General features: G+C 32.1%; 2 protein-coding genes across 5 annotated transcripts; one reads left to right on the plus strand and one right to left on the minus strand.

The window, feature by feature from the left end:
• Positions 1–20: 20 nt before the first annotated feature.
• On the plus strand, positions 21–2,768 carry LOC112734434 (uncharacterized). Of its 3 annotated transcripts, none has more exons than XM_025783745.3 (3): positions 21–1,772; positions 2,119–2,248; positions 2,390–2,768. In XM_025783745.3, the coding sequence occupies exon 1, from the start codon at positions 229–231 to the stop codon at positions 1,600–1,602; it is 1,374 nt and encodes a 457-aa protein (XP_025639530.1). In that variant the 5' UTR covers positions 21–228; the 3' UTR covers positions 1,603–1,772; positions 2,119–2,248; positions 2,390–2,768. The 3 variants fall into 3 exon arrangements, with proteins under 3 accessions (XP_025639530.1, XP_025639529.1, XP_025639531.1); XM_025783746.3 differs by having other exon boundaries at positions 229–1,772; positions 2,119–2,214; XM_025783744.3 differs by lacking the exon at positions 2,119–2,248 and having other exon boundaries at positions 73–1,772.
• A 523-nt stretch (positions 2,769–3,291) lies between these two features.
• Positions 3,292–5,308, minus strand: LOC112734439 (uncharacterized). Of its 2 annotated transcripts, XM_025783753.3 has the most exons (5): positions 5,084–5,308; positions 4,774–4,994; positions 4,571–4,644; positions 3,646–3,755; positions 3,292–3,545 (listed from the first exon to the last, which is right to left on the minus strand). In XM_025783753.3, exons 2-4 carry the CDS (start codon positions 4,990–4,992, stop codon positions 3,686–3,688), a joined length of 363 nt encoding a protein of 120 aa, XP_025639538.1. In that variant the 5' UTR covers positions 4,993–4,994; positions 5,084–5,308; the 3' UTR covers positions 3,292–3,545; positions 3,646–3,685. The 2 variants fall into 2 exon arrangements, with proteins under 2 accessions (XP_025639538.1, XP_025639536.1); XM_025783751.3 differs by having other exon boundaries at positions 3,292–3,755.
• Positions 5,309–22,259: the final 16,951 nt, after the last annotated feature.

A 22,259-nucleotide genomic window follows, 5' to 3' on the forward strand; every position in this document is an offset into this window, starting at 1 on the left:
CTCGCTACTCACCTTAACTCAACTTACCTCTCATTTCATTCTCACTTGAACAGGGCAGATTAGTAAATTACCATACCAACTTTTTTTTTTTTGGTTCGGTACGCTATCTCCCAATCCTTCTCCTTCTTCCGATCGGCGATTCCAAGCGTCCATGCCGTCATCTCTATTCGTCTGAACGCGGCGTAGATAACAATTTTGGGTTTAGGGTTTCGGATCTTAATTCATCCAATGCTGACTAATCGTGCAACACTCATCCAACTACTCCGCAACTCAATCCTCAATGCGAAAACCCTAACAACCACCGCCACCGCGACCTCTTCTAACCGGGACGAGTACTTCACGGCAATCCACCACGTGTCGAACATCGTGCGGAAGGACTTCTACATGGAGCGAACCCTCAACAAGCTCCGAATAACCGTCACGCCGGAGCTGGTTTTCCGCGTCCTCCGCTCCTGCTCCAACTCCCCCGATGAATCCCTCCGCTTCTTCAACTGGGCCTGCTCCCACCACTCCACCTCCTACACCCCCACGTCCGTGGAGTTCGAACAACTCCTCAACACTCTCGCCCGCCACAAAAACTACAACACCATGTGGAAACTCATCCACCAGTTCAAGAACCCTAGCAACAGCACCGGCTCCAGCACCATGTCCCTCTCCACCGATGCCGTCTCCTCCATCATCGAATGCTATGGCACTCACCGCCTCGTTGACCAGGCTGTCCAGGTCTTTAACAAGTCGCCTTCACTCTTCAACTGTCCCCAAACTGTCGCCATCTACAACTCCCTCCTCTTCGCCCTCTGCGAGTCCAAGCTCTTCCACGGCGCATACGCCTTAATACGCCGCATGATCCGCAAGGGCGTCTCCCCCGACAAGAGGACCTATTCCACCCTTGTCAATGCCTGGTGCTCCAATGGGAAAATGCGTGAGGCGCAGCAGTTCTTAAAGGAAATGAGTGATAAAGGATTCAATCCTCCTGTTAGGGGCAGAGACCTTCTTGTCGAGGGGCTGTTAAACGCAGGCTACTTTGAATCTGCTAAGGAAATGATGAGGAAGATGGTGAAGGAGGGCTCTGTCCCTGATGTGGAAACGTTCAATGTATTGGTGGAATCTGTGTGCAGAACAGGGCAAGTTGAGTTCTGTGTTGGGTTGTTTCGCGAAGTGTGTCAGTTGGGGATGGTGCCCGATGTTAACACCTACAAGGTTCTGATTCCGGCTGTGTCAAAGGCCGGGTTGATGGACGAGGCGTTTAGGCTGTTGCATAATTTGGTTGAGGATGGGCACAGGCCATTTCCTAGCTTGTATGCTCCGATCATTAAGGCATTGTGTAAGAGGGGACAGTTTGATGATGCGTTTTGCTTCTTTGGCGACATGAAAGCGAAAGGGCATCCCCCTAATAGGCCTGTGTATACCATGCTGATAACAATGTGTGGTCGCGGAGGGAGGTTTGTGGATGCTGCTAATTACTTGATGGAGATGACTGAGATGGGATTGGTGCCAATATCAAGGTGTTTTGATATGGTTGCTGATGGGTTGAAGAATTGTGGGAAGCATGATTTGGCCAAGAGGGTGGAACAGCTGGAGGTTTCGATCCGTGGGGTTTGATGGATCTCAGAGAGTCAGAAGCTTCCGTATCATTCATTGTGTGGTGGCTGGTTAGCTTCCTGCTTGCTTGTGGCAGATATGATGCTATCTGCATACATTGATTGTAGCTGGCAGGGTGTTGGAACTTCTGGTTGAGGAATGCCGAAAAGGAGTCTAAACAATGCAACTAGGTCCTTGTTCTTGTCTAGCACTTCCTTTTCTTCTTAATCTTATTCGTTCTATCATATCTAATTGCATTCCTAAAATTGATGAGGTTTCCTTCTAACATACCTTAATGAATTGAATGATTACACTGTTTTGCTTGCTATTACCTGCATATATATCATTGCAATCATCATGCCTTTCCACAAACTTTTAGTGTTAGTCATTGCATCATCCATTACTTTGCCAATAAATGTACTGGAAAACCCTCAAATTCTGGAATGTATGAACATACAATACAAAAGCCATTTTTCTTTCTGATCCAAATACTTTTCTTTTTCCCCTTTTTTTCTCCCACTTTTTGGCAATGATCAGACGAGATTTTGATAAGGCATTGCAAATCTGTTGAATACCGTTTCAAGCACCCGCTGATGTGGCTAGAATATGTTTAACCACCTCTAGGAGAGAATGGTTAGTCCTGGAATAAATTAAAGTTTGAATCATTGTAAGTAATAGCTTTCATGAAAGAAAGAAGCTTTTCTCTTTGTTAAATCATTCTTAGGTTTCTATTAGAGTTTTGGCAAAGTGGAGCTTACACTTTCCATAACTTGGAAATGTGATTGATTTTTTGCATTCCTTCTTTCAGTGAATCATTCCCATTCTGGCATTCTTTGCTAATGTTTTTACCATATTCCAACCAAAAGAGGCCTGGAGGGAGGCTGAATTGCAGACGAGGGACCCAAATCTTCCATGTTCATGGCATAACTATTGGAGCGTCTCTAATCTTTTGGAGACCTTGTTTGAATTGGCAGCTTTGATGTATGACTTTGGAAATTCACACATCTGGATCAAACAGAAATTACATTTTTTTTTATCGTCTTTAATATCCTGATTGAATTTCGTTTTCCAGCTTGTAATTCTGCTGAAGAAATGTTTAACTGCTTGTAAAAGTAATAATATTTGTAGCTACATGTAGCTTTAGAGCTCCTGTTTGTTTTTTGTAATGAAAGGAAAATAATGTTACACATTGTTGCAGCACTTTCTATAGTTTCTAGGTAAATCTAAAAACTTAAAAGAGATTTAAGTTTGTCTCTGATTATTAGATTCCCTCTCAAATTTTAGTTCATAAAGAATATCTATTTTTTAAAAAAGATTTAGATCTAACATTTTTCACTTATATGTAAATGTGGTATGACTACTTCATGAATAAGATATTTCTTCTGTCAAAAAAAAAAGTTACGCTCAATTGAATATGACCATCTAGAAGTCTTACATCTGTTTGTAGCATTAAAATGGCTTCAAGTACACTCTCTTATTAAACTGGCCCTTAGTTATATTTTATTTTATAAATTTATTTTTGTATGGATACAATCATAAACACATCTTCGGACTTGAATACTTGATGGTAAATCTAAGCAGCAAGCCAGCAACACTGGTCCTCCATGAGTTGTTGTTTGTTGGCCAAAGGCGAAGAGGTTTACGCAGTGGTCCCAAAAACCACCAATTATGCACGCTTATAGTTTATACTTACAAATAACAATTAAGTACTTAAACCGGCAAAAGCAAGATCAATATCTCTATTCAGCTTCAAAAGGACATTGTTTATTCATTAGTAATTATATTTAGCATCAGAATAATAAGAACCAAAACACACAGCTGCTAATTTCTCTTTAGTGGAGACAATATAACATCAAATATCTTTCTCGGGTACACAGATGCTCCTACTATAATTTTAGTAACCAACTGTCCACCCACCACTCCATTGATCTTTAAACGTGAAAACAGATCCAATAGCAGGGTAGCTTAGGAAACAAAAAAGGAAAATAAAACATTAATATCAAACAGCCAATCCCCTGAAATAGCTAATTATGAAAAGTGAGATCTATAAATGGTTGGCTCTACCTATCAATCAACTTCTGCCGCTTAAATACAAATAGTTTGATCATTCGGTCCCCCTGTTCCGTTCTCCACCACAACAGTAGAAGTGTGGACGCTTGACACGGCCACAACTCCTGTACAAGAGTCAAGTTAAATACTCATCTGAACCAACAAACGGAAACACAAAATATTTGACCTTTTGCTCTAATCATAATAGCTGAAATTCTGATTTTAAATCTTAAATGAATCAACAATTCTAAAAAATTTCTACTAGGTAGGACAATTTTACGATTTAAATTTTGTTACAGCTTCATATTTTATGTGTTTAACTTACTCTTTAGATTTTACTTGAAATCTCAATTTTCTCTACCTTAGCTCTAATTACTTAATATCTTGGCCAGAAAATTCATATATTTAAATCGTCTGCTCTTTCCACTATCATGTATAATTCTATGTGGACATATACTTGGTAAGCATCACTATGCACAATACTTCACACAGAGAATACAGGAGAAACCTAAACATGACATGTAGGCGAATTGCAATTTGCAACCCCTCACCCCGGTTCTGTTTCTTAAGATATAGTTGCATTGCAACTTTAATCCTCCATTAAATAAATTGTGCCTCTCGCACTATACCATTCACTAATTCAGTGGCCCCGGCCCATTCCTTTCAACAGAAACTAGAACACTTTCCATAACACTGGGATAATGTAATAAGAACCTAGAATTCTAGAAAACAAACTCATATCGCGAGATATTTACCAAAACTGTTGTATCATAGATTCAAAGATATGATAGGTACCACAGAGTTGTTCACTGGAACAAAGTATCACACATAATACCAAATTGAACTATTTCATGACAACAATAATGATAAACCTTTCAAAATCAAAAGGTATAAATAATAAATAACAACAAATTATATAGGGAAGCAATCCAAAACTTACTTGCATAGGACAATCACAGGAGTAGGTTTCAAAGCTTTGGGTCCATTCCTTATTCCTCTTTTATGCTTTGAAATCTACATGATAGACAACAAAAATGAAGCAATTATACAGCACTTCAATTACTACTTAAATCGACGTAGATTTGGCTCTATATTACTCGTTCCTAATGTCATTTTATCTCTAGAGAACCAAGCATACCTTACCTTCTTTTTAGGCACAGCCATGAGCTCCAAAGAACCACCAAGGTAGGAACTTTGGGAACTGAACTCAGGTAAAACCGATTGTGATGATTGAACCCCGTTGTCAATGATCCCAGCTAGAGGAGGAGATTGGGCCACAGATTGCATCCACCTTCTGAACCCTAAAATGCTACCCATTTCCCCTCCGGTGATCTTAAGCACTGCGAATCTCGCCGCCGCCATTGCTGTAGGATTAAACAACACCACCGGGAAAGTGAAAATTGAATGAAAATGGAAAATAAAATGACGAATTAATTGAAGTTTGATGGTTTACCAAAACGAAGGCGATGAAGTTGAATGCTTGCAATAACGGATAGTTAGATGGAGATAGAGTGAATTGAAGCGATAGTGTGAGCCCGGTATGACAAATTTTGGATTAGGATGGTGGAGTTCGTGATCGAAGATGAAGCAAGTATTCTTCTGCCACTCTCCAAAGTCCAATTGCAAAAAACCCTACTTATTAATGGATGAAGAACAACAGTGGAGGTGGACAGTTCTTATTTTCCACGTCATCGTATATTAAAATGAAATTGTACTCACACAAATTTTAAAATCACTAATATTTTTAGTTATTACACAGTAAATTTAGTTATTATATATAAAAAATAATAAAAATAAAAAAATGTTAAATAGTATATAATTATCTCACAAGACAACCAAACTCTAAACAAAAAAATACGTTAATTCTAACTAATATTTAATAAATAAATCAACAATTTAATATATCACTTAATTATATTTTATTAGTTCAAACAAAAAACATTAACAAAATGATTAATCAATTTCATATAAATAAATATTAAAAACCAAAAAAATATTTTTTATTTAATATTTCATTATCTTTTAAAATAATTATCAAAAGTCATTTAAGATTTTTTCTTTCTAAAGTAACCTACCTCATTTCTAATTCCAATCTTTTACCATCGTTACTCAAATCCTTTCTTATTCATCTCGTCTCTTTCTCTTTACCACCCCAAGTGAAGCAGTTGTTTACTTTGACATAATTGAGATGGATAAATTTTCAACCATTGAGATAGATCCTGAATGCAATATTCATGTCTTCAATAATAATCTTTTCGCCACTCCAAAGCTTAGTTTAGTGGCAATTGTATATGTCTTGCTAGAAAGTGCATCAGGATTAAAATCCTAATTAGGATTAAAAAGTGATTATACACTATAAAAAAATTTAGTAATTATGACGGTTTTTTAGGATTATTACGATAATTTGAATCGCTATTATTACTTTAAATGACGACTAAAAAAATTGTCGTAATTCTAAATGTCATTTAGTTATTACAGCGGTTTTTTAAAAATTGTCACAATTTCTATTATTAAAACGGCGGTTCAAATTGTTGTTATTTTTAAATAAAACATCATTTTATTGTTGATTAAAACAGCGGGTCAAACTGTCATTATTTTCAGATAAAATGACATTTTTTGATTGGTTAAAACGGCGTTCTTTTGATTGGTTAAAATGACGGTTCAAACTGCCGTTATTTCCAAATAAAACAATTTTTGTTGGTTAAAATGACGTTTCATGTTATTTAAAACGGCAATATTTATTGTTTAAAAATTGTAATTTAAAACTGACGTTTTTTACTAAGTTAAAATGGTGTTTTAATTATTTAAAATGACAGTTACAAGCTGCCATTTTTACCGAATAAAAATAATATTTTTTATCGTTTAAAAAAATAATTTTAACCGTTGTTTTTATTACGTTAAACAAACATTTTTTTGTTTAAAATTTTACAATGACAAAAAATCATAACCCATAAAAAAAAATTAAATGTGTATGTTAGAGTGTATAACCCAAAAAAAAAAAAAAAATAGTCCTCTCAAATAGGTGTTTATCAAAAGTCAATGAATTAGTTAAAGAACTTTAACCAAATTTTAAATAATTGGTTTTTAAAATAGTTAATAAGTTATAACTATTTTTGAAAATAGTTAATTGTATTAGTAAAAATCGGTTTACAAACCGATTAACCAAGCCAAAATGAGTTTTGATGGTTCAGCATTTTAAAGTTAATTTTTCTAATATAAATATATTATAAAATTAAATCGCTTTTATGATAGATAAAAAGATTAAATTATTTTTTTAAAGTGTTAAAATTCAATTTATAAGTTAAAATTAATTTTTTATAAAAATAAATTTTAAATTAAAAAATGGTTTTTGAAAAAATTAATTTTTAAGTTAAAACTGATTTTTTTAAAAACTATGTTATTACTTTTATAACCCATTATTATTAATCAAATCTTCTATTTAAAACCAATTTAGTTAGTAACTTAACCTAAATTTTTTATTAATCCAAATCAGATTTGACTTTTTAGTTAACTTTAATCATATACATTCTTATTTTTGAGCTGGCCACTGGAGTTTTCAAATGCTTTTATTCTCCAAAAATCAGCAGTTTCATTAAAATTAAAAATTCACTAACTTGCTATTCTACCTTAAATTGAAAGCATAAATTAATGTTTTGTAGTCTTGTGAGTAAGTTCTCAATGATCATCTTTATCATTGAATTTTAATTTTATTATATTATTTTAAAATCATCTTTTACTATTAACTCCATTAGTGTGACAATAATAATACAACAATAACAACAAAGTCTTGTCTTATTAGGTGGAGTCGGCTATATGAATCAAACGACGCTATTGAGCTCTATCATGTATCATGTCTATAGAGAGACTGTTTACATGTAGATCTCGTTTGACCACCTCATGGATGGTCTTCTTAGGTCTTCTTCTACCTTTCACCCCTTATCCATCTTTCATCTCATCCATCCTCCTAATTGGGTATTCTGTCGATCTTCTTCTCACATGTCCGAACCACCTGAGACGCGATTCTACCATATTTTTCACAATAGATGCTACTCCAACCCTCTCTCTTATATCTTCATTCCTTATTCTATCCAATCTCGTATGACCATTCATCCATCTCAGCATCTTCATCTCTGCTACACTTAACTTATGTTTGTGCTCCCCTTTGGCCGCGCCAATACTCTGTACCATAAAACATAGCTAGTCTGATAGTAGTGCGATAGAATTTACCTTTAAGTTTTAAAAGTACTTTTTCGTCACATATAAAACCAGACGCACTCTGCCATTTTGACCAACCTACTTGAATCTTATGATTTACATGATGTTCAATATTTTCGTTATCCTGTATGATGTACCCAAGATACTTAAAACTCTTAACTTTTCGTAGGATATTATCTCCAATCTTCACCTCTATATTAGGATTTTTCCTTCGCATGCCGAACTTACATTTCATATATTCCATATTGCTACGGCTTATGTGTAGACCATACACTTCTAATGCTTCTTTCCATAACTCCAACTTCTTATTTAGGTCTTTCATTGACTTTTCCATAAGGATGATATCATCGGCAAAAAGCATGCACCATGGTATATGCTCTATGAGTACTTCTAAGACTAATGTGAAAAGGTATGGATTTAAGGATGATATCCCTGGTGTAATTCTATACCAATAGGAAATTTCGCTGTCACACCACCTTGAGTCTTCACACTAGTTGTAGCTCCATCATACATGTCTTTAATTGCACAAATATATGTAATTCTTATTCTCTTGTTTTCTAAAACTTTCCATAAGACCTCCCTTGGCACCCTATCGTACTCTTTTTCCAAATCAATAAATACCATATGTAGATCCTTTTTATTACTACGATACCTCTCCATCATCCTTCTTAACAGGTATATTGCTTCAGTGGTGGATCTGTCTGGCATAAAACTAAATTGATTATCTATTACTTGTGTCTCTTGTCTCAGCCTCCGTTCTATCACCATTTTCCATAACTTCATGGTATGGCTCATGAGCTTAATCCCTCTATAGTTTTCGCAACTTTGTATATCCTCTTTATTCTTGTAGATAGGTATTAAGGTGTTCTTTCTCCACTCATTTGGCATCTTCTTAGACCTTAAAATCTCATTAAAAAACTTGGTTAACCAACCGACGCCTTTCTCTCCAAGGCCCTTCCAAACTTCAATCGGGTTATTATCGGGTCCTACTGTCCTGCCATTTTTCATCTGCTTTAGAGCTTCTTTTACTTCGAAGTCTTGAATCCTTTGTTAGTAGTCGAAATTTTGATCTTCTTCCCTTATGCATAACAGACCAAGGCTCGGAAGAGTCTTCTGTCCTTCATTAAATATCTCGTAGAAGTAGCTCTACCACCTTTCGTTGATCTTCTCCTCTTGAGCCAACACCTCCCCGTATTTATCCTTTATGCACTTTACCTGATCCAAGTCTCTCGTTCTTCTTTCACAGCTCTTTGTGTAAGAATCGGGTTTTTCACGTACAACCGTTTTGATAAAATCTATAACAACCCAGACCACCCGCTAGCACGATATTGTCCGCTTTGGGACACAAGGCCTCACGGTTTTGTCTTTGACGATAGGGATGATAGTCGAAACCCCCACACTCATTCGTCAAAATGCGTCATGCTAGGGAGAGGTATCCACACCCTTATAAGGCATGCTTTGTTCCCCTCCACAACCGATGTGGGACCTTACAATCCACCCCCCTAAGGGAGCCCAGCGCCCTCGCTGGCACATCGATCCGGGATCCGGCTCTGATACCATCTGTAACAGCCCAGACCACCCGCTAGCACGATATTGTCCGCTTTGGCACACAATGCCTCACAGTTTTGCCTTTGATGATAGGGATGATAGCCGAAACCCCCACACTCACTCGTCAAAATGCGTCATGCTAGGGAAAAGTATCCACACCCTTATAAGGCATGCTTCATTCCCCTCCCCAACCGATGTGGGACCTTACACTTTGCGATTCTATATATACCTTTTTATCCTTCTTTCGTGCCTAAGGATTGGTAGAGACCCTCATATGCTCTTGTTCTTACTTCGCTTATAGCCACTTTTGTTTCTTTCTTAGCCGCCTTATATTTTTCCCAATTATCTGCATTGCGGCACAAAGACCACTCTTTAAAGCACACTCTTTTTGCCTTTATCTTTTCTTATACACTCTCATTCTACCACCAGGACTCCTTTTCTCTTGGTCCTATCCCTCTAGATTCATGAAAACTTTCTTTTACTGTTCTTCTAATAACTTCTACCATCTCTCTCCACATCTCCTCCACGCTTCCGTTTCTATCCCACTTTGCCTCTTCTTCTACCCGTCTCAAGAAGCTTCTTTGTTCCACACCTTTCATCCGCCACCACCTCGTCCTTGGATTTTTCCTATGATGTCTTTTTCTTAACTTTTGATCAACGCAAAAATTCATGACAAGCATCCTATGTTGTGTTGTTAAACTCTTTTTCAGAATAATTTTACAATTAATGCAAAATTTTGGTCGACTCTCCTCAACAAGGAGAAGTCGATTTGAGAGCTTGTCATGCCACTTTTATAGGTTATAAGATGTTCGTCTCTCTATTTAAAACATGTATTTGCAATGAGGAGAACAAAGGTTGAGAAAAAGTCCAAAATAGTTTTACCCTTAGTATTGGCCACCCCAAAACCATAACCCCCGTGAATATTTTCACACCCAGTCACTTCTCATCCAACATGGCCATTTAAATTTCCTCCTAAGAAAATCTTATCTCGCATAGATATGTCTTGGACCAACTCTCGATATCCTCCTAAAACCTTATCTTGTGTTGCTTTTCCGAATCCATTTGCAGTGCATAGGCGCTAATCACATGAAAAGTACCTCCTTCCACCACAAGTTTGATAGAGATGATCCGATCTTCCACCCTCTTGACATCCACTACGTCCTTCTTCCACTACTTATCCACGATAATACCTACCCCATTCATATTCTTCACCTTTCCCGTATACCAAAGTTTGAACCTGGAAGTATCCAACTCCCTAGCCTTCGCACCAACCCATTTTGTTTCTTGTAGGCACATGACGTTAATCTTCCTCCTAGTCATGGCATCCATCACCTCCATGGATTTTTCTGTTAGAGTGTCTATGTTCCATGTCCCAAATCTCAACCTTCTATTGACCCGACCTTTACCTTTTTCTTTGTGAACTAGCTTATTTACCCTCGTCCGTTCACGAAAACGCAAAAATCCTTACTCATTTAACACTACACCTGGGCACCGATGAAGCGGCTCTTGCTTATTTGACACTGTACGCGAGCCATACAGCGCGTTGCTTCCGGGCAACGACCTAACTTTAGCACAGTAACGTCTTTGATTCATGTCATGAAGATTCGACTAAATTTTTGTGTTGGCTGTCGAAGACCTAACACAACTCTCTCTTTTATCTGGATTTAGGACCGGCTATGTACTGCAAGTATAACATAGGCGGAGTTGTAACACTAATAATAATAGTTAAAAAAAAGGAGAAGACGATGATGTTAGTGGCGACAACAGTAAAAATGTTAGTAGTTAAATATAAGAGTTTGATGAAAAAATTTTGAATGGTGGTGGTGGTAAAAGGTTAGAGATTGGGATAGCAGCAGCGAAGGATTAGATATTAAAAGTGGTTTAAATTAACTTAGGTTTGGAGGAGCGATTTAAAAATTTTGAATAATATTTTAGAGTATAAATAATTTTGTCGATTAAAATTAATTTTTATGAGTACAAAATTAAATTTATTTTTTTGTCAGTAAATTTATCAATATTTTGAACCTTCATATGCAGAAGTCTAAAGTTTTTAAATTTCTTATTTTAGTAAATGTCCAAATTTTATATGATATATAAGATTTTGTTTTTTCACACTCTGGAATTAGTTAATACATATTATTAGTCACCTATATCTCTATATAAAGAGATATAAAAATATTTCATCCACACTAAAAAATTAATCGCTATATTAAATTATTAATTATTATATATTTGTGTATATTTATACATATTGATTTATTTTTTAATTAAATAATTAACCATTTAAATAATTAAATATATTATTATAGAATAATTAATCTTAATATTAATAAATTATTAATTTTTTTACAGTAATATAATAAAAAAATGTTATAAAATACCAAATTCATATTACTTTATAGTTTATACAATAGCTGAATAATTATTGCTGATTTTTTGCATACAAAACATATACAACCCAGGTTAGAATAGTAGCAGTAGAAACACGTTTTGAGGGCTGGTGGATATGGATTATTCATGACAGAAGAGGCACACACATTTCTCAAATTTGTAAATGGACAATCCCTTAAACGAAAAGAGAGAGAGACCCAAAAGGGAACACACGCACACATTCTCCTCGTGCCCAAGAGCCAATGAACGAAACAGATGGGAAATGGACCAACACATAAAGGGATTAGGAGAGATAAGCTTTCTGCACATTTTAATTTGTGTTAACTGTTAAGCATACAGTTCAACTAGTCAACTCATGCATCCTTTTCTATCACAATCAAGTTAACCTTGAAATTTGACTATCACTTGCCTCTTAATCAATTAATAGAACTTCCGGTTTTTTCATTTCATTTTTAGTATAAGTCTAATTATATACTGTGACTACCATAACAATGATAATACATACGTAAATGATGAGATTACCAGTTGGCACAATCGGTAAAAGTAGTGTTTTGTTTATTTGGTTAAATATTTTTTAAAATGAAAAAGTTAGTCAAATATAAAATGAGAAGTTAATTAGTTTTTAAATTAACGATAATATTAGAGAGATAAAAAAAATTAAAATTTGTCTTATTTAATATTTATTTATTACTTCAACAATTAATGAATACTAAATAAAATAGATTCTGATTGATTTTATCTAAATTTTTTTTTGTTACCAAACATTTTTATTAAATTAAATTATGGTTGAATAATGTAACGATTATTATTCTTGACAAGAAATAATATATGATAGTATTATTTCAATTGATGTTTATGCTATTGACATCAATGCTATAATTTTTATAAGAGAAAGTATAGGTAATTAACTTTATATGGAACCAAATGGTTAATCTCATAGTTAATTTTTCAAAAAGCATGGTTTTAATTTTTTATAAAACTAGGTCGGCGATCAAAAAACATGTATGATACCACTCCAACTCATAGCACCACACAATGCCGCAACCTTTTCTTCCAACTCTTCTCGCCGCGACCTCGTGTACTCCTTTTCCAAGTCGTGTCATTGTGCTGCCGTGCCCTCCTGGTTTGTCTTCTGTTACTACAGCACTGAGCCTCCTATTTCCTACTATCCTCGCTGCAACGTCGCATTTTCTCCTCCAACTTTTTTCGTCGCAACGCTGCCCTATCTTTTTCCAACTCCTTTTACTCTCATCGCGATGCCGCCGCATGGAAATCCTCTCGCCGAAACGTCATTTAGTGTCTCCTCCATTCGAGCAGCCACCATGCCATGCCAAATATGCACCGCCCATCATCGTCCATTGTGCACCAGTCATCCGCCGGCAGAAGAAACGCGTCCTTGACGATCGACGATGCATAAGAGAGCGAATGTCGCAGTTACGCCACACACAGCATTCTCCTTCTTTTTGTTGTTGTAGGTTTTGGATGATTCTTTTTATTAGTTTTGGATGTTTCTTTCTCCTAAGTTTCGGATGTAATATTTTTTGTATGTTTTAGATTTTTTTTTCATTGTATTTTGAATTTTTTATCTTTTTAGGTTTTGGATTTTTTTTAATAGTTTTAAATATTTCATTTTTTAGTTTTCAGATGTTTTTTGGATGTTTGTTTTTATCTGATTTTAGATTTTTTTTTTTAGATTTTTGCATGTTTATTTTTATTTGGTTTTGGATGTTTCATATGATAACTTGAATTAACATTCCTTAAAAAAAAAAAGACTCGATAGACGGTGGTGAGTGACGCGAACAGTTCTAAGCATGGGTGGTGGTGGGTGGTACAAACGACTTCTGAGCGAGAAAAGGTGGTGGGCGGCGCAGCATAGTAGCACAGTTTTGGATCGCAGTGTAAATTGTTTTTTTTTTCTTCTTAGTGGACTTCTTTTATACAATTCATAAACTAATTGATTGGAATTAGTAAGTATCTTAATTGATTACTTAGCAAAATTGTTTTCATAAATATAATGTAATAGTTATTAGAAGTAATTGAACTATCTGATTTTATAAAATAAAAAAATTTAATTATATTAAAATCGAACACTCTAATTTTGTCTTTATAAAATTATTATTTTTTAAAAATTAAAATCAAATTCTTCAATTTTATTTTAAAAATATATTTTAAAATATTTTTATATTGAAAAAAGACCCTTCAATTTCACTTTTTACAAAATTAAAAGATTCAAAATATTAAAAATAATAGACCCACCGATTTGTTGAATGCCGAGTTTAAAAAGATTGCAAAACATATATTTTGAGTTTGATTTTTGTTCAACTGTCCTCATATTTTGAAAAAAAAAAAGAATATACTTAAAAAATCAGATTATAGCCATATGCATTTTTTTTTCCATGTTGAAGTATCAAACATGTATGTAAAGTATAAAAATTAATTTGTGAGAAATATATTATCTTATAAAATTTTTCTTTAATTCTTTTTTATAAATAAAAAATATGATTTAGCTAACAAAAGTTCTAAAGATATAAGGTAAACTTATTAATTTAAAAATTTTATATAAAAATGTAAAATTAAATTTTTAATGTGTTTATTGTATATTTATTAAATAAAAAATTGAAAAAAATTTATTAATAACCATACACAGGATAGTTAAGTCCTAAAAATAAAGCTGCCGGCTATGTGGACCCATGCAGCTTCTCGCTTTCCTTATACGGAAACGAATAAAACGATTTTTGTCACTTGTCGCTTTTTATTTTATTTTATTTTTAAACCCAAATGAACTTTTTTAAATTTTCGCTTGTTCATAATTTACCCTTCGGAAATCCGAAAGTTCCAAACATGTCCTTTTTTAAATGCCAAACTGATAATAACAACGATAATACATATACAATATAATACATGATATTCCACACCTCCTTATTAGAGTTGGTAATTTTTTTGGGTTTGTAAATGACACACCCGCATCACAAAGTTAATCATGTCTAAATAGCAAGATGCGATTTCATATACACATGCACGTGGGATTACATGTTTATTATTTAAATTAATTAAAATTTATTATATCATTAGATCGATAACAACCCAAATATATTTTAGAGAAAAAATGTATATTAAAATTATTTTGATGGGTTAATAGTTAAATTTGTTTTTAAAAATGAGATTTTTTTTTATTTTTTGAATTTGTCTTTAAAAAATTTGTTCAATTAAATTGGTCTTTTAAAAACTATAAATTAATTATATTTATCTTTCAGTTATTCTATTAACAATTTTTTTTAACGATTAATGATATAAAATATTAATTGATAATATACATAATATTTGACACGTCTAATTGCATATAAACTAGATATATTTATGAAAATGATAAATATTATAAAATCAACAGAATTTATTATTTTTTGTCATCATTTTAGTCATCAGTTCAATTTTTTTAGTCTAATAATCTAATCATATACTTTTAATCTATATTTTTACAATTATTGAAAGACAAATATAATTAATTCATAATCTTTAAAGGATTAATTTAATTAATAAATTTTGTTAATATCAAATTTAAAAAACGCTTCTTCTTTCATAGAATAATATAACTATTAATCCTTATTTTGATTTTGTTAAACCCATTGGTGATAAAAGATTTTTTTGAAAGCAATGCAGCTTTTGGTTTTTTTGCATGACCCACTTTTCGGATATAGTTATTGATTAGGCTTAGTGACCGGGTAGCGTAACACACTAACACACTTCAATCTTCATGGTCATAACTCATAACTCATAAGAATGATTTCAGGAGGATTAATTTTCTGGCATCTTGCGCGTCATAAACCACTCAATACAGTCAATAGTTATTCCTGCTCAAGAGTAATTAAGTCGCTAATATATATATATATATATATCGATTTTATTAATTATCAAAATTGATAATACTACTCTTCTTTTAATAAGTAATTTTTATCAAAATTACTTAACGTGTTAAAGTAATTTTTATGTTATCTTATTAAGATAATTTTAAAATATTAGGACTTAAAGATGAAAATATTAAAGACAAAATTGATATATTATTTTAGAAGAATTTTAAATTAAAATAAAAATAAATTTTAACAAAATAAATTATATTATAAATTTAAGATTTTTACTCATACTTATAAAATAGTTAGTAAATAAACTTTTAACAAAAAAAAAAGAGCACGATACATACACAATAAAATATAAACTGTACTTTTGGTATCTAATATACAGAACTTTTTACATGTTTAATTTAATTAAATTTTTTTTAATTATGAAATAAATTTTAATTTTATAATTTAATAATATCAATTTTTTTACGATAGATAATTATTTAATTTATTTTTTAAGTTTACTCTTAATTAAAAATAAATTTACTTAGAATGAAAGTAACGTGATTAACAGTAAAAGTAAAAAAATAAATTTATTTAGAATGAAAATAATGTATTTAATAAGACTAATTTACTTAGATATAATTATAAAATAATTGAATAACTATTTATGGTAAAAAATTAATATGATTGAAGGATAAAATAAAAGTTTATTTAAAAATTAAAAATAAAAATTAATTAAATTAAACATTAAAAAAATTTAGTATATTAAAGATAAAAATATATAATTTATACTTTATTATAAATATACCATACTATTTTTTTTAAAAGTTTATCTACTAACTATTTTATTAGTATTTCATGATGAGTAAAAATCTATAATAGTAAAATTAAAAAATAATTTATTTATATAAAAATAATGTGATTAAAAGTAATTTTTTAAATATTATTAAAAATAATTGAATAATTAAATACTATAAAAAAATTTATATTATTGAAAGATAAAATTAAAATTTATTTTAAAGTTAAAAGTAAAATTTATTAAATTAAACATAAAAGGATTTCGATACACAAAAGACAAAAAAAAAAAAATTTATACTTTATTGTATATGTATCATGTTATTTTTTCTTTTTTCGAAAATTTATTTACTAGTCATTCTACATGCATTTCATGATGAATAAAAATTTGAATTTGTAATGTAATTTATTCAGTTAAAATTCACTTTTATTTTACTTGGTTTATTAATTTTTCTAAGAGTAATATATGTTAGTGTTGCAAGTGTGAGGAGTGTTGAAGTTAGTCCCACATCAAAGAAAGCAAGGAAGAGTGAGGAGTTTATAAGATGAGAGACCCATTAACTTGACACCTCAAGGTTTTGAGTTGGATGTGGTGTCTTCTCATCTTATGTTCTTTCACTTGATTCCTCACCGAAATCTCCCTGGTTGTCGAGAGCTCTCCACGGTTGGCCCAATAAGAGCAGTATGAAAGAGCCTAGCAGCGAAAAACTAAACGGGAATTCTGTTTTTCCCCTTCTCTCTCACTTGGTGGCTACTCTCTCTCACACTCAATGACCCCCAAAATCTGAACTAGGATTGTGGCACAATGGGTGCAAGAGACACCCTCAAAATATTAGACTTTGGCCTCACAAAGGAGAGAAAAACCCAATATTAAAGGTTTTGAGTTGGATGTGGTGTCTTCTCATCTTATGTTTTCTCACTTGATTCCTCCTCGAATTCTCCCCGGTTGTCGAGAGCTCTCCACGGTTGGCCCAACAAGTGGTCTGGTTTTAAGGAGTATTCAAGGTGAAGTATCGAAAGTCTTCCCAGCAAAGGTGGTCCGGGCGGCGTGTCCCGCGGTGTTTTGCGGCGGTGTGATGGACGAATACTTGTGGTGGTGGAGGAGCTAGAAAGAGAAGGAGTTGATGCTTGATGTGGAGACTCACACTTGAGGGGGAGATTGTTAGTGTTGCAAGTGTGAGGAGTGTTGAAGTTAGTCCCACATCAAAGAAAGTAAGGAAGAGTGAGGAGTTTATAAGATGAGAGACCCATTAACTTGACACCTTAAGGTTTTGAGTTGGATGTGGTGTCTTCTCATCTTATGTTTTTTCACTTGATTCCTCCTCGAATTCTCCCCGAATTTAAATAGGATGATTTAAATATTAGGGACAACTTTAAAACTTGCTCTAAACATTAAAGACAAAAATAATACTTTACTCTTTTTTCAATTTACTATTTAGTTTTTTTTTTTATAAAAATCAGGAATAATTTAAAAGTAATACACAATAAAAGAGTTATTATCAATTAAAAAAATAATAATTTTGATATACTACCAATTTAAAATAAATTTTACATATATATATATAATTATATAATGACATATTGACAAGAATAACTATTTTTTATATTAATCACATAAATAATTATTCAAGAGAATAAATATTATTAGACAATAATATAAAATATTTTATATTATTACTATATCAAAACTAAAGTTATTAAAAAAATTAAACTAATTAAGAAACAGCAAAATTATATAATACAATTGTGTTAAATATATATTAAAATTAATTATTAATATAAAATATATACTAAAATAAATTAAATTATATATATTTTTATATATAAATACATAATAATTGATTTAATTATATATATATATATATATATATATATATATATATATATATATATATATATAAAGTTACTAGCCCAAAACTCTCATCAGCCGAAAATACTCCCAATAAAACATATGACATCACTCCCTCACATCCCTCTCGCTCTCAATTTTTTTTTTTTTTAAATTTGTTATTTCCAAACCACAAACCATGAAACCATAATACATAAACTCAAAATATCAATTCCATAACTCATTCTCGCTCTCAATTTTTCTCTTCGGTCTTTTTCCTCGGCACTTTCTACATGCAGCAAAATAAGAAAATCTTGAATAAATATATATGTGGAAGGAGCAACTATATGTATATATGTGGTAGATTATATTTGAAAAGTTTAGCCTTTATTTTAAAAGAAAAGGTAAAAAATTGTTTAATATACTATTTTATATAATAAGTCAACTATTTTATCACATTTTTATTTAATGATATTAATTTTTCATATAATTTTATACAAATAATTCATATGATATATAATTATAAATTAATATTAAATTAGAAAAATTAAATTCTATGAAATGTATATATAAATATAGGGTAAATTACTAAATTGGTTTTTACGTTTGGACAAAATCCTGTTTTGGTCTTTAAGGTTTAAAATATTCTATTTGAATCCAAAAAAATTTCATTTAGTTTTAATTTAGTCCCACCGTGAGGTCAAAGTTAAATAATTAACGAAATGTCTTATATGACAGTAGTACAAGAATAAGGTCGATAATCTAGAGAACAAGTATAAGCTCCAAATGTACAAAATTAACCGATGATGCATCAATACATTTATTTATCATTCACCTTAGTTTTATAGAAAATATTTCATTTAAATTGTAAGAAAAATGATAAATAAATGTATTGATGCATTCACGATTGATTTTGTGCTTCTGGAGTTTGTAATTGTTCTCCAAATTATCGATCTTGTTCTTATACTGCTGTCATGTAGGACATTCCGTTAATTATTTAACTTCAACCTCACGGTATGACTACATTGAAGCTAAATGAAACTTTTTTGGATTCAAATAAAATATTTTAAACCTTAAAGACCAAAACAGGATTACACCCAAACGTAAATAACCAATTTATTACTTTACCCTATAAATATATTAGCTCCATGTATAATAACATCAATCATGCTAGGTAATCAACTAAAATACCAGTCAATTAACAATTAACTATCATTCCAATTCACTCTAAAACTCACTTTTACTCTCTCTCATTGAAAAAAAAAAATCCAAAACCCTCACCTTTTCTTTTCTCTCTCACGACTTTTTTTCTAGCAACAATACTCCTTCGCATGGCTGCTTCTGCCACAGTGCCACCACACTAAAATCGGTCTTCTACCGTTGTCATTTGTTGTCTTGTCCAAAGTCTGTACCATCATTTGCTATCTCGTCAGAAGTTTGCATCGTGTGTATTAGTCTTCGTCTGTGGTGTTTTTTATTATTATATTTGTGGATATTTATTTTTGTTAGATTTTGCATGTTTAATTTTGTTAGTTTTTGAATATTCTTTTTTATAATTTGTAGATGTTTCTTTTTGTTATGTTTTGAATATTTATTTTCGTTAGATTTTGGATGTTTCTTTTATTAAGTTTTGAATGTTTATCTAGATTTTGGATATTTTTTAATAGATTTTGATTATTCTATTTTGTTAGGATTTAGAGTTTCTTTTTGTATAATAATTTTAGATGTTCTTTTTTATTATGTTTTGAATTTTTTTATATTTTATATTTTTTTTGTCAATAAAAGACGCTTCTATGAGTGCCGCCGCGATCAGAAGGAGGGACGGTAGCAGGGAGATGCATGATGCTGTAGAATTAACAGCTGTAAGGGAGGCGCACAAAACGCTACAAAAATGATGGCGATAGAAAAACACACAACAGTCCAGAATTAATGGCGGTAGGAAAGGTGCACATATCACTAGAGGATTGACAGCGTCAGAGAGATGCACGACATTGCAGAATTGATGATCAGTAAAGGAACGCAAAGTAAAGGAGGAGTGACGAGAAAATAAGCATTATATATAAATATAAATGTCAAAATTAGTTTGCTAGCTATCTACTAAGAATTATATAAGAAAAAAAAAGAATCAATTTGAGTTGATTTAGTGATTAGTTTATTATTCTGCTTAAATAAAAGTGAATACTGTATTATGTATATAGCAATTTATTCGCAAGCAATAAACTCTTATATAGCAATTTATACTGCCCGAATCACTATTAGATGATATTCACAAAATGATGATGCAATTCTGGTGGGGTCAAAAACATAATGAAAAAAATTTCAATGGATCAGCTGGGATACAATGAGCAGAATTAAAGAGGAAGGCGGTATGGGATTTAAAGATCTCAAAGCGTGTAATCTGGCGATGCTGGCAAAACAGGGATGGAGACTAATGACTAAACCAAATTCTATGTTTTATAAAGTCTTCAAAAGCAAATATTTTAGACTTACCTCTTTTTTAGGAGCGAAACCAGGCCTGAGACCATCTTGGGCTTGGCAGAGCTTATTGGAAGGCAGAAAAAGTACTGGAATAGGGTACCAAATAAAAAGTCACGACACAGGGTATAGTAAAATTCAAAGAAGAACCATGGTTTGGTAACTTACCTCCCTTTCGAGTACAGGAAGAAGACTGCAGTGATAGAAATCTGATCTGGTTAAGACAACTATTCAATGAGATAAGGGGTTAGAATACACAGCTCATTCATAGTAAGTTCAGTCCCAATATAGCACAACAAATCTGCCAAATAGACATTGAAGAAGGTGAAGATTCAGTCAGGTGATGGATAAAACATGATTCAGGTCAGTACAATATTAGAACGGGATATGAAGTAGCTTACAAGTTTTTTCATAAGCCTATGAAAGATTTTCATGTCAGATTTCAAAGTAGACAACTATGGAGGAGCATCTGGGAGGTTCGATGCGAACCAAAAATCAAGGCATTTCTATAGAAATTTGCTCACGAAGGGCTAGCAGTGAAGACAAATCTTCATAAGAGGATACCTCAGATCCCCAATTTATGCCCGCGATGTTCTTCACTGCCAGAAACGCACCTCCATGCTCTGATTTTCTGTCTGGGAGTTGTGCAAGTCTGGAATCAATCACCAGTAACAAGTGTGATTCCCAGAGATCCGACTATGGAACCATGGGAGTGGTGGTGTCAGTTGATGGAAGCAGTGAGAAGAAGAAGAGACTCAAAAGAAAAAATCAGTCAAGTAAGTTACCTTCTATGACAGATCTAGTTGTCCAGGAACGCTCTCATTTTTTAAAATTGCAGAGTTGAAGTTGAAAAAATTCTGTCTCAAGCTCTGACATTTGCGGAAGAATTTGAGCGACTTGGGAGACATAGCAACTGAAACTAAAGAGGAGAGAATAACTTGTCTTTTTTGTTTTAATCCATACTGCTTTAGCTTGATATTATTGTTTCTGAGAGTTCCCCAAATTTTTATTATTGTATATGTTTATTCCTGTTTGTGTAGGTATTGTAATTGAATCATTTAATTGCAATAAAAGTATTATCTTTGGGGAAAAAAAAAACTCTTAAATGAAGTTTAAATTTATGACAAATTAATTTTTAACCTATTAAATTAAGAGATACTACGAAAAAAATTAACGTTAAATCAACTTTTTGTTAATATAAAATCAGAATTTTGCTATAAATTGGTTGATTTATTAAATTATTAGCAGTAGTATTAGTTACTTAGACTTTTTAAAAAAATTAATAATACTTAAGAGTAGAAATTAAATGTTTTACGAAAATAAAAACGATAACATTTGACATTAAATGAAAGTATAAATATAAAAATAATATTGTCAACGAACTATAACTTAAATGATATAAATTTTTTATACTCACTTAAGAAGTTGGGATTCGAGTCTTTTTTTTTTTTGTAAAAAAAATATATATATATAAATAATATTAATATATTTAAGTAGAAAGATAATTCTCCACCCCTTTTTCCCTCTGTTTTTGACGGACA

This window comes from Arachis hypogaea, chromosome 3, assembly GCF_003086295.3.
Source record: "Arachis hypogaea cultivar Tifrunner chromosome 3, arahy.Tifrunner.gnm2.J5K5, whole genome shotgun sequence".
Taxonomy (NCBI): Eukaryota; Viridiplantae; Streptophyta; class Magnoliopsida; order Fabales; family Fabaceae; genus Arachis; species Arachis hypogaea.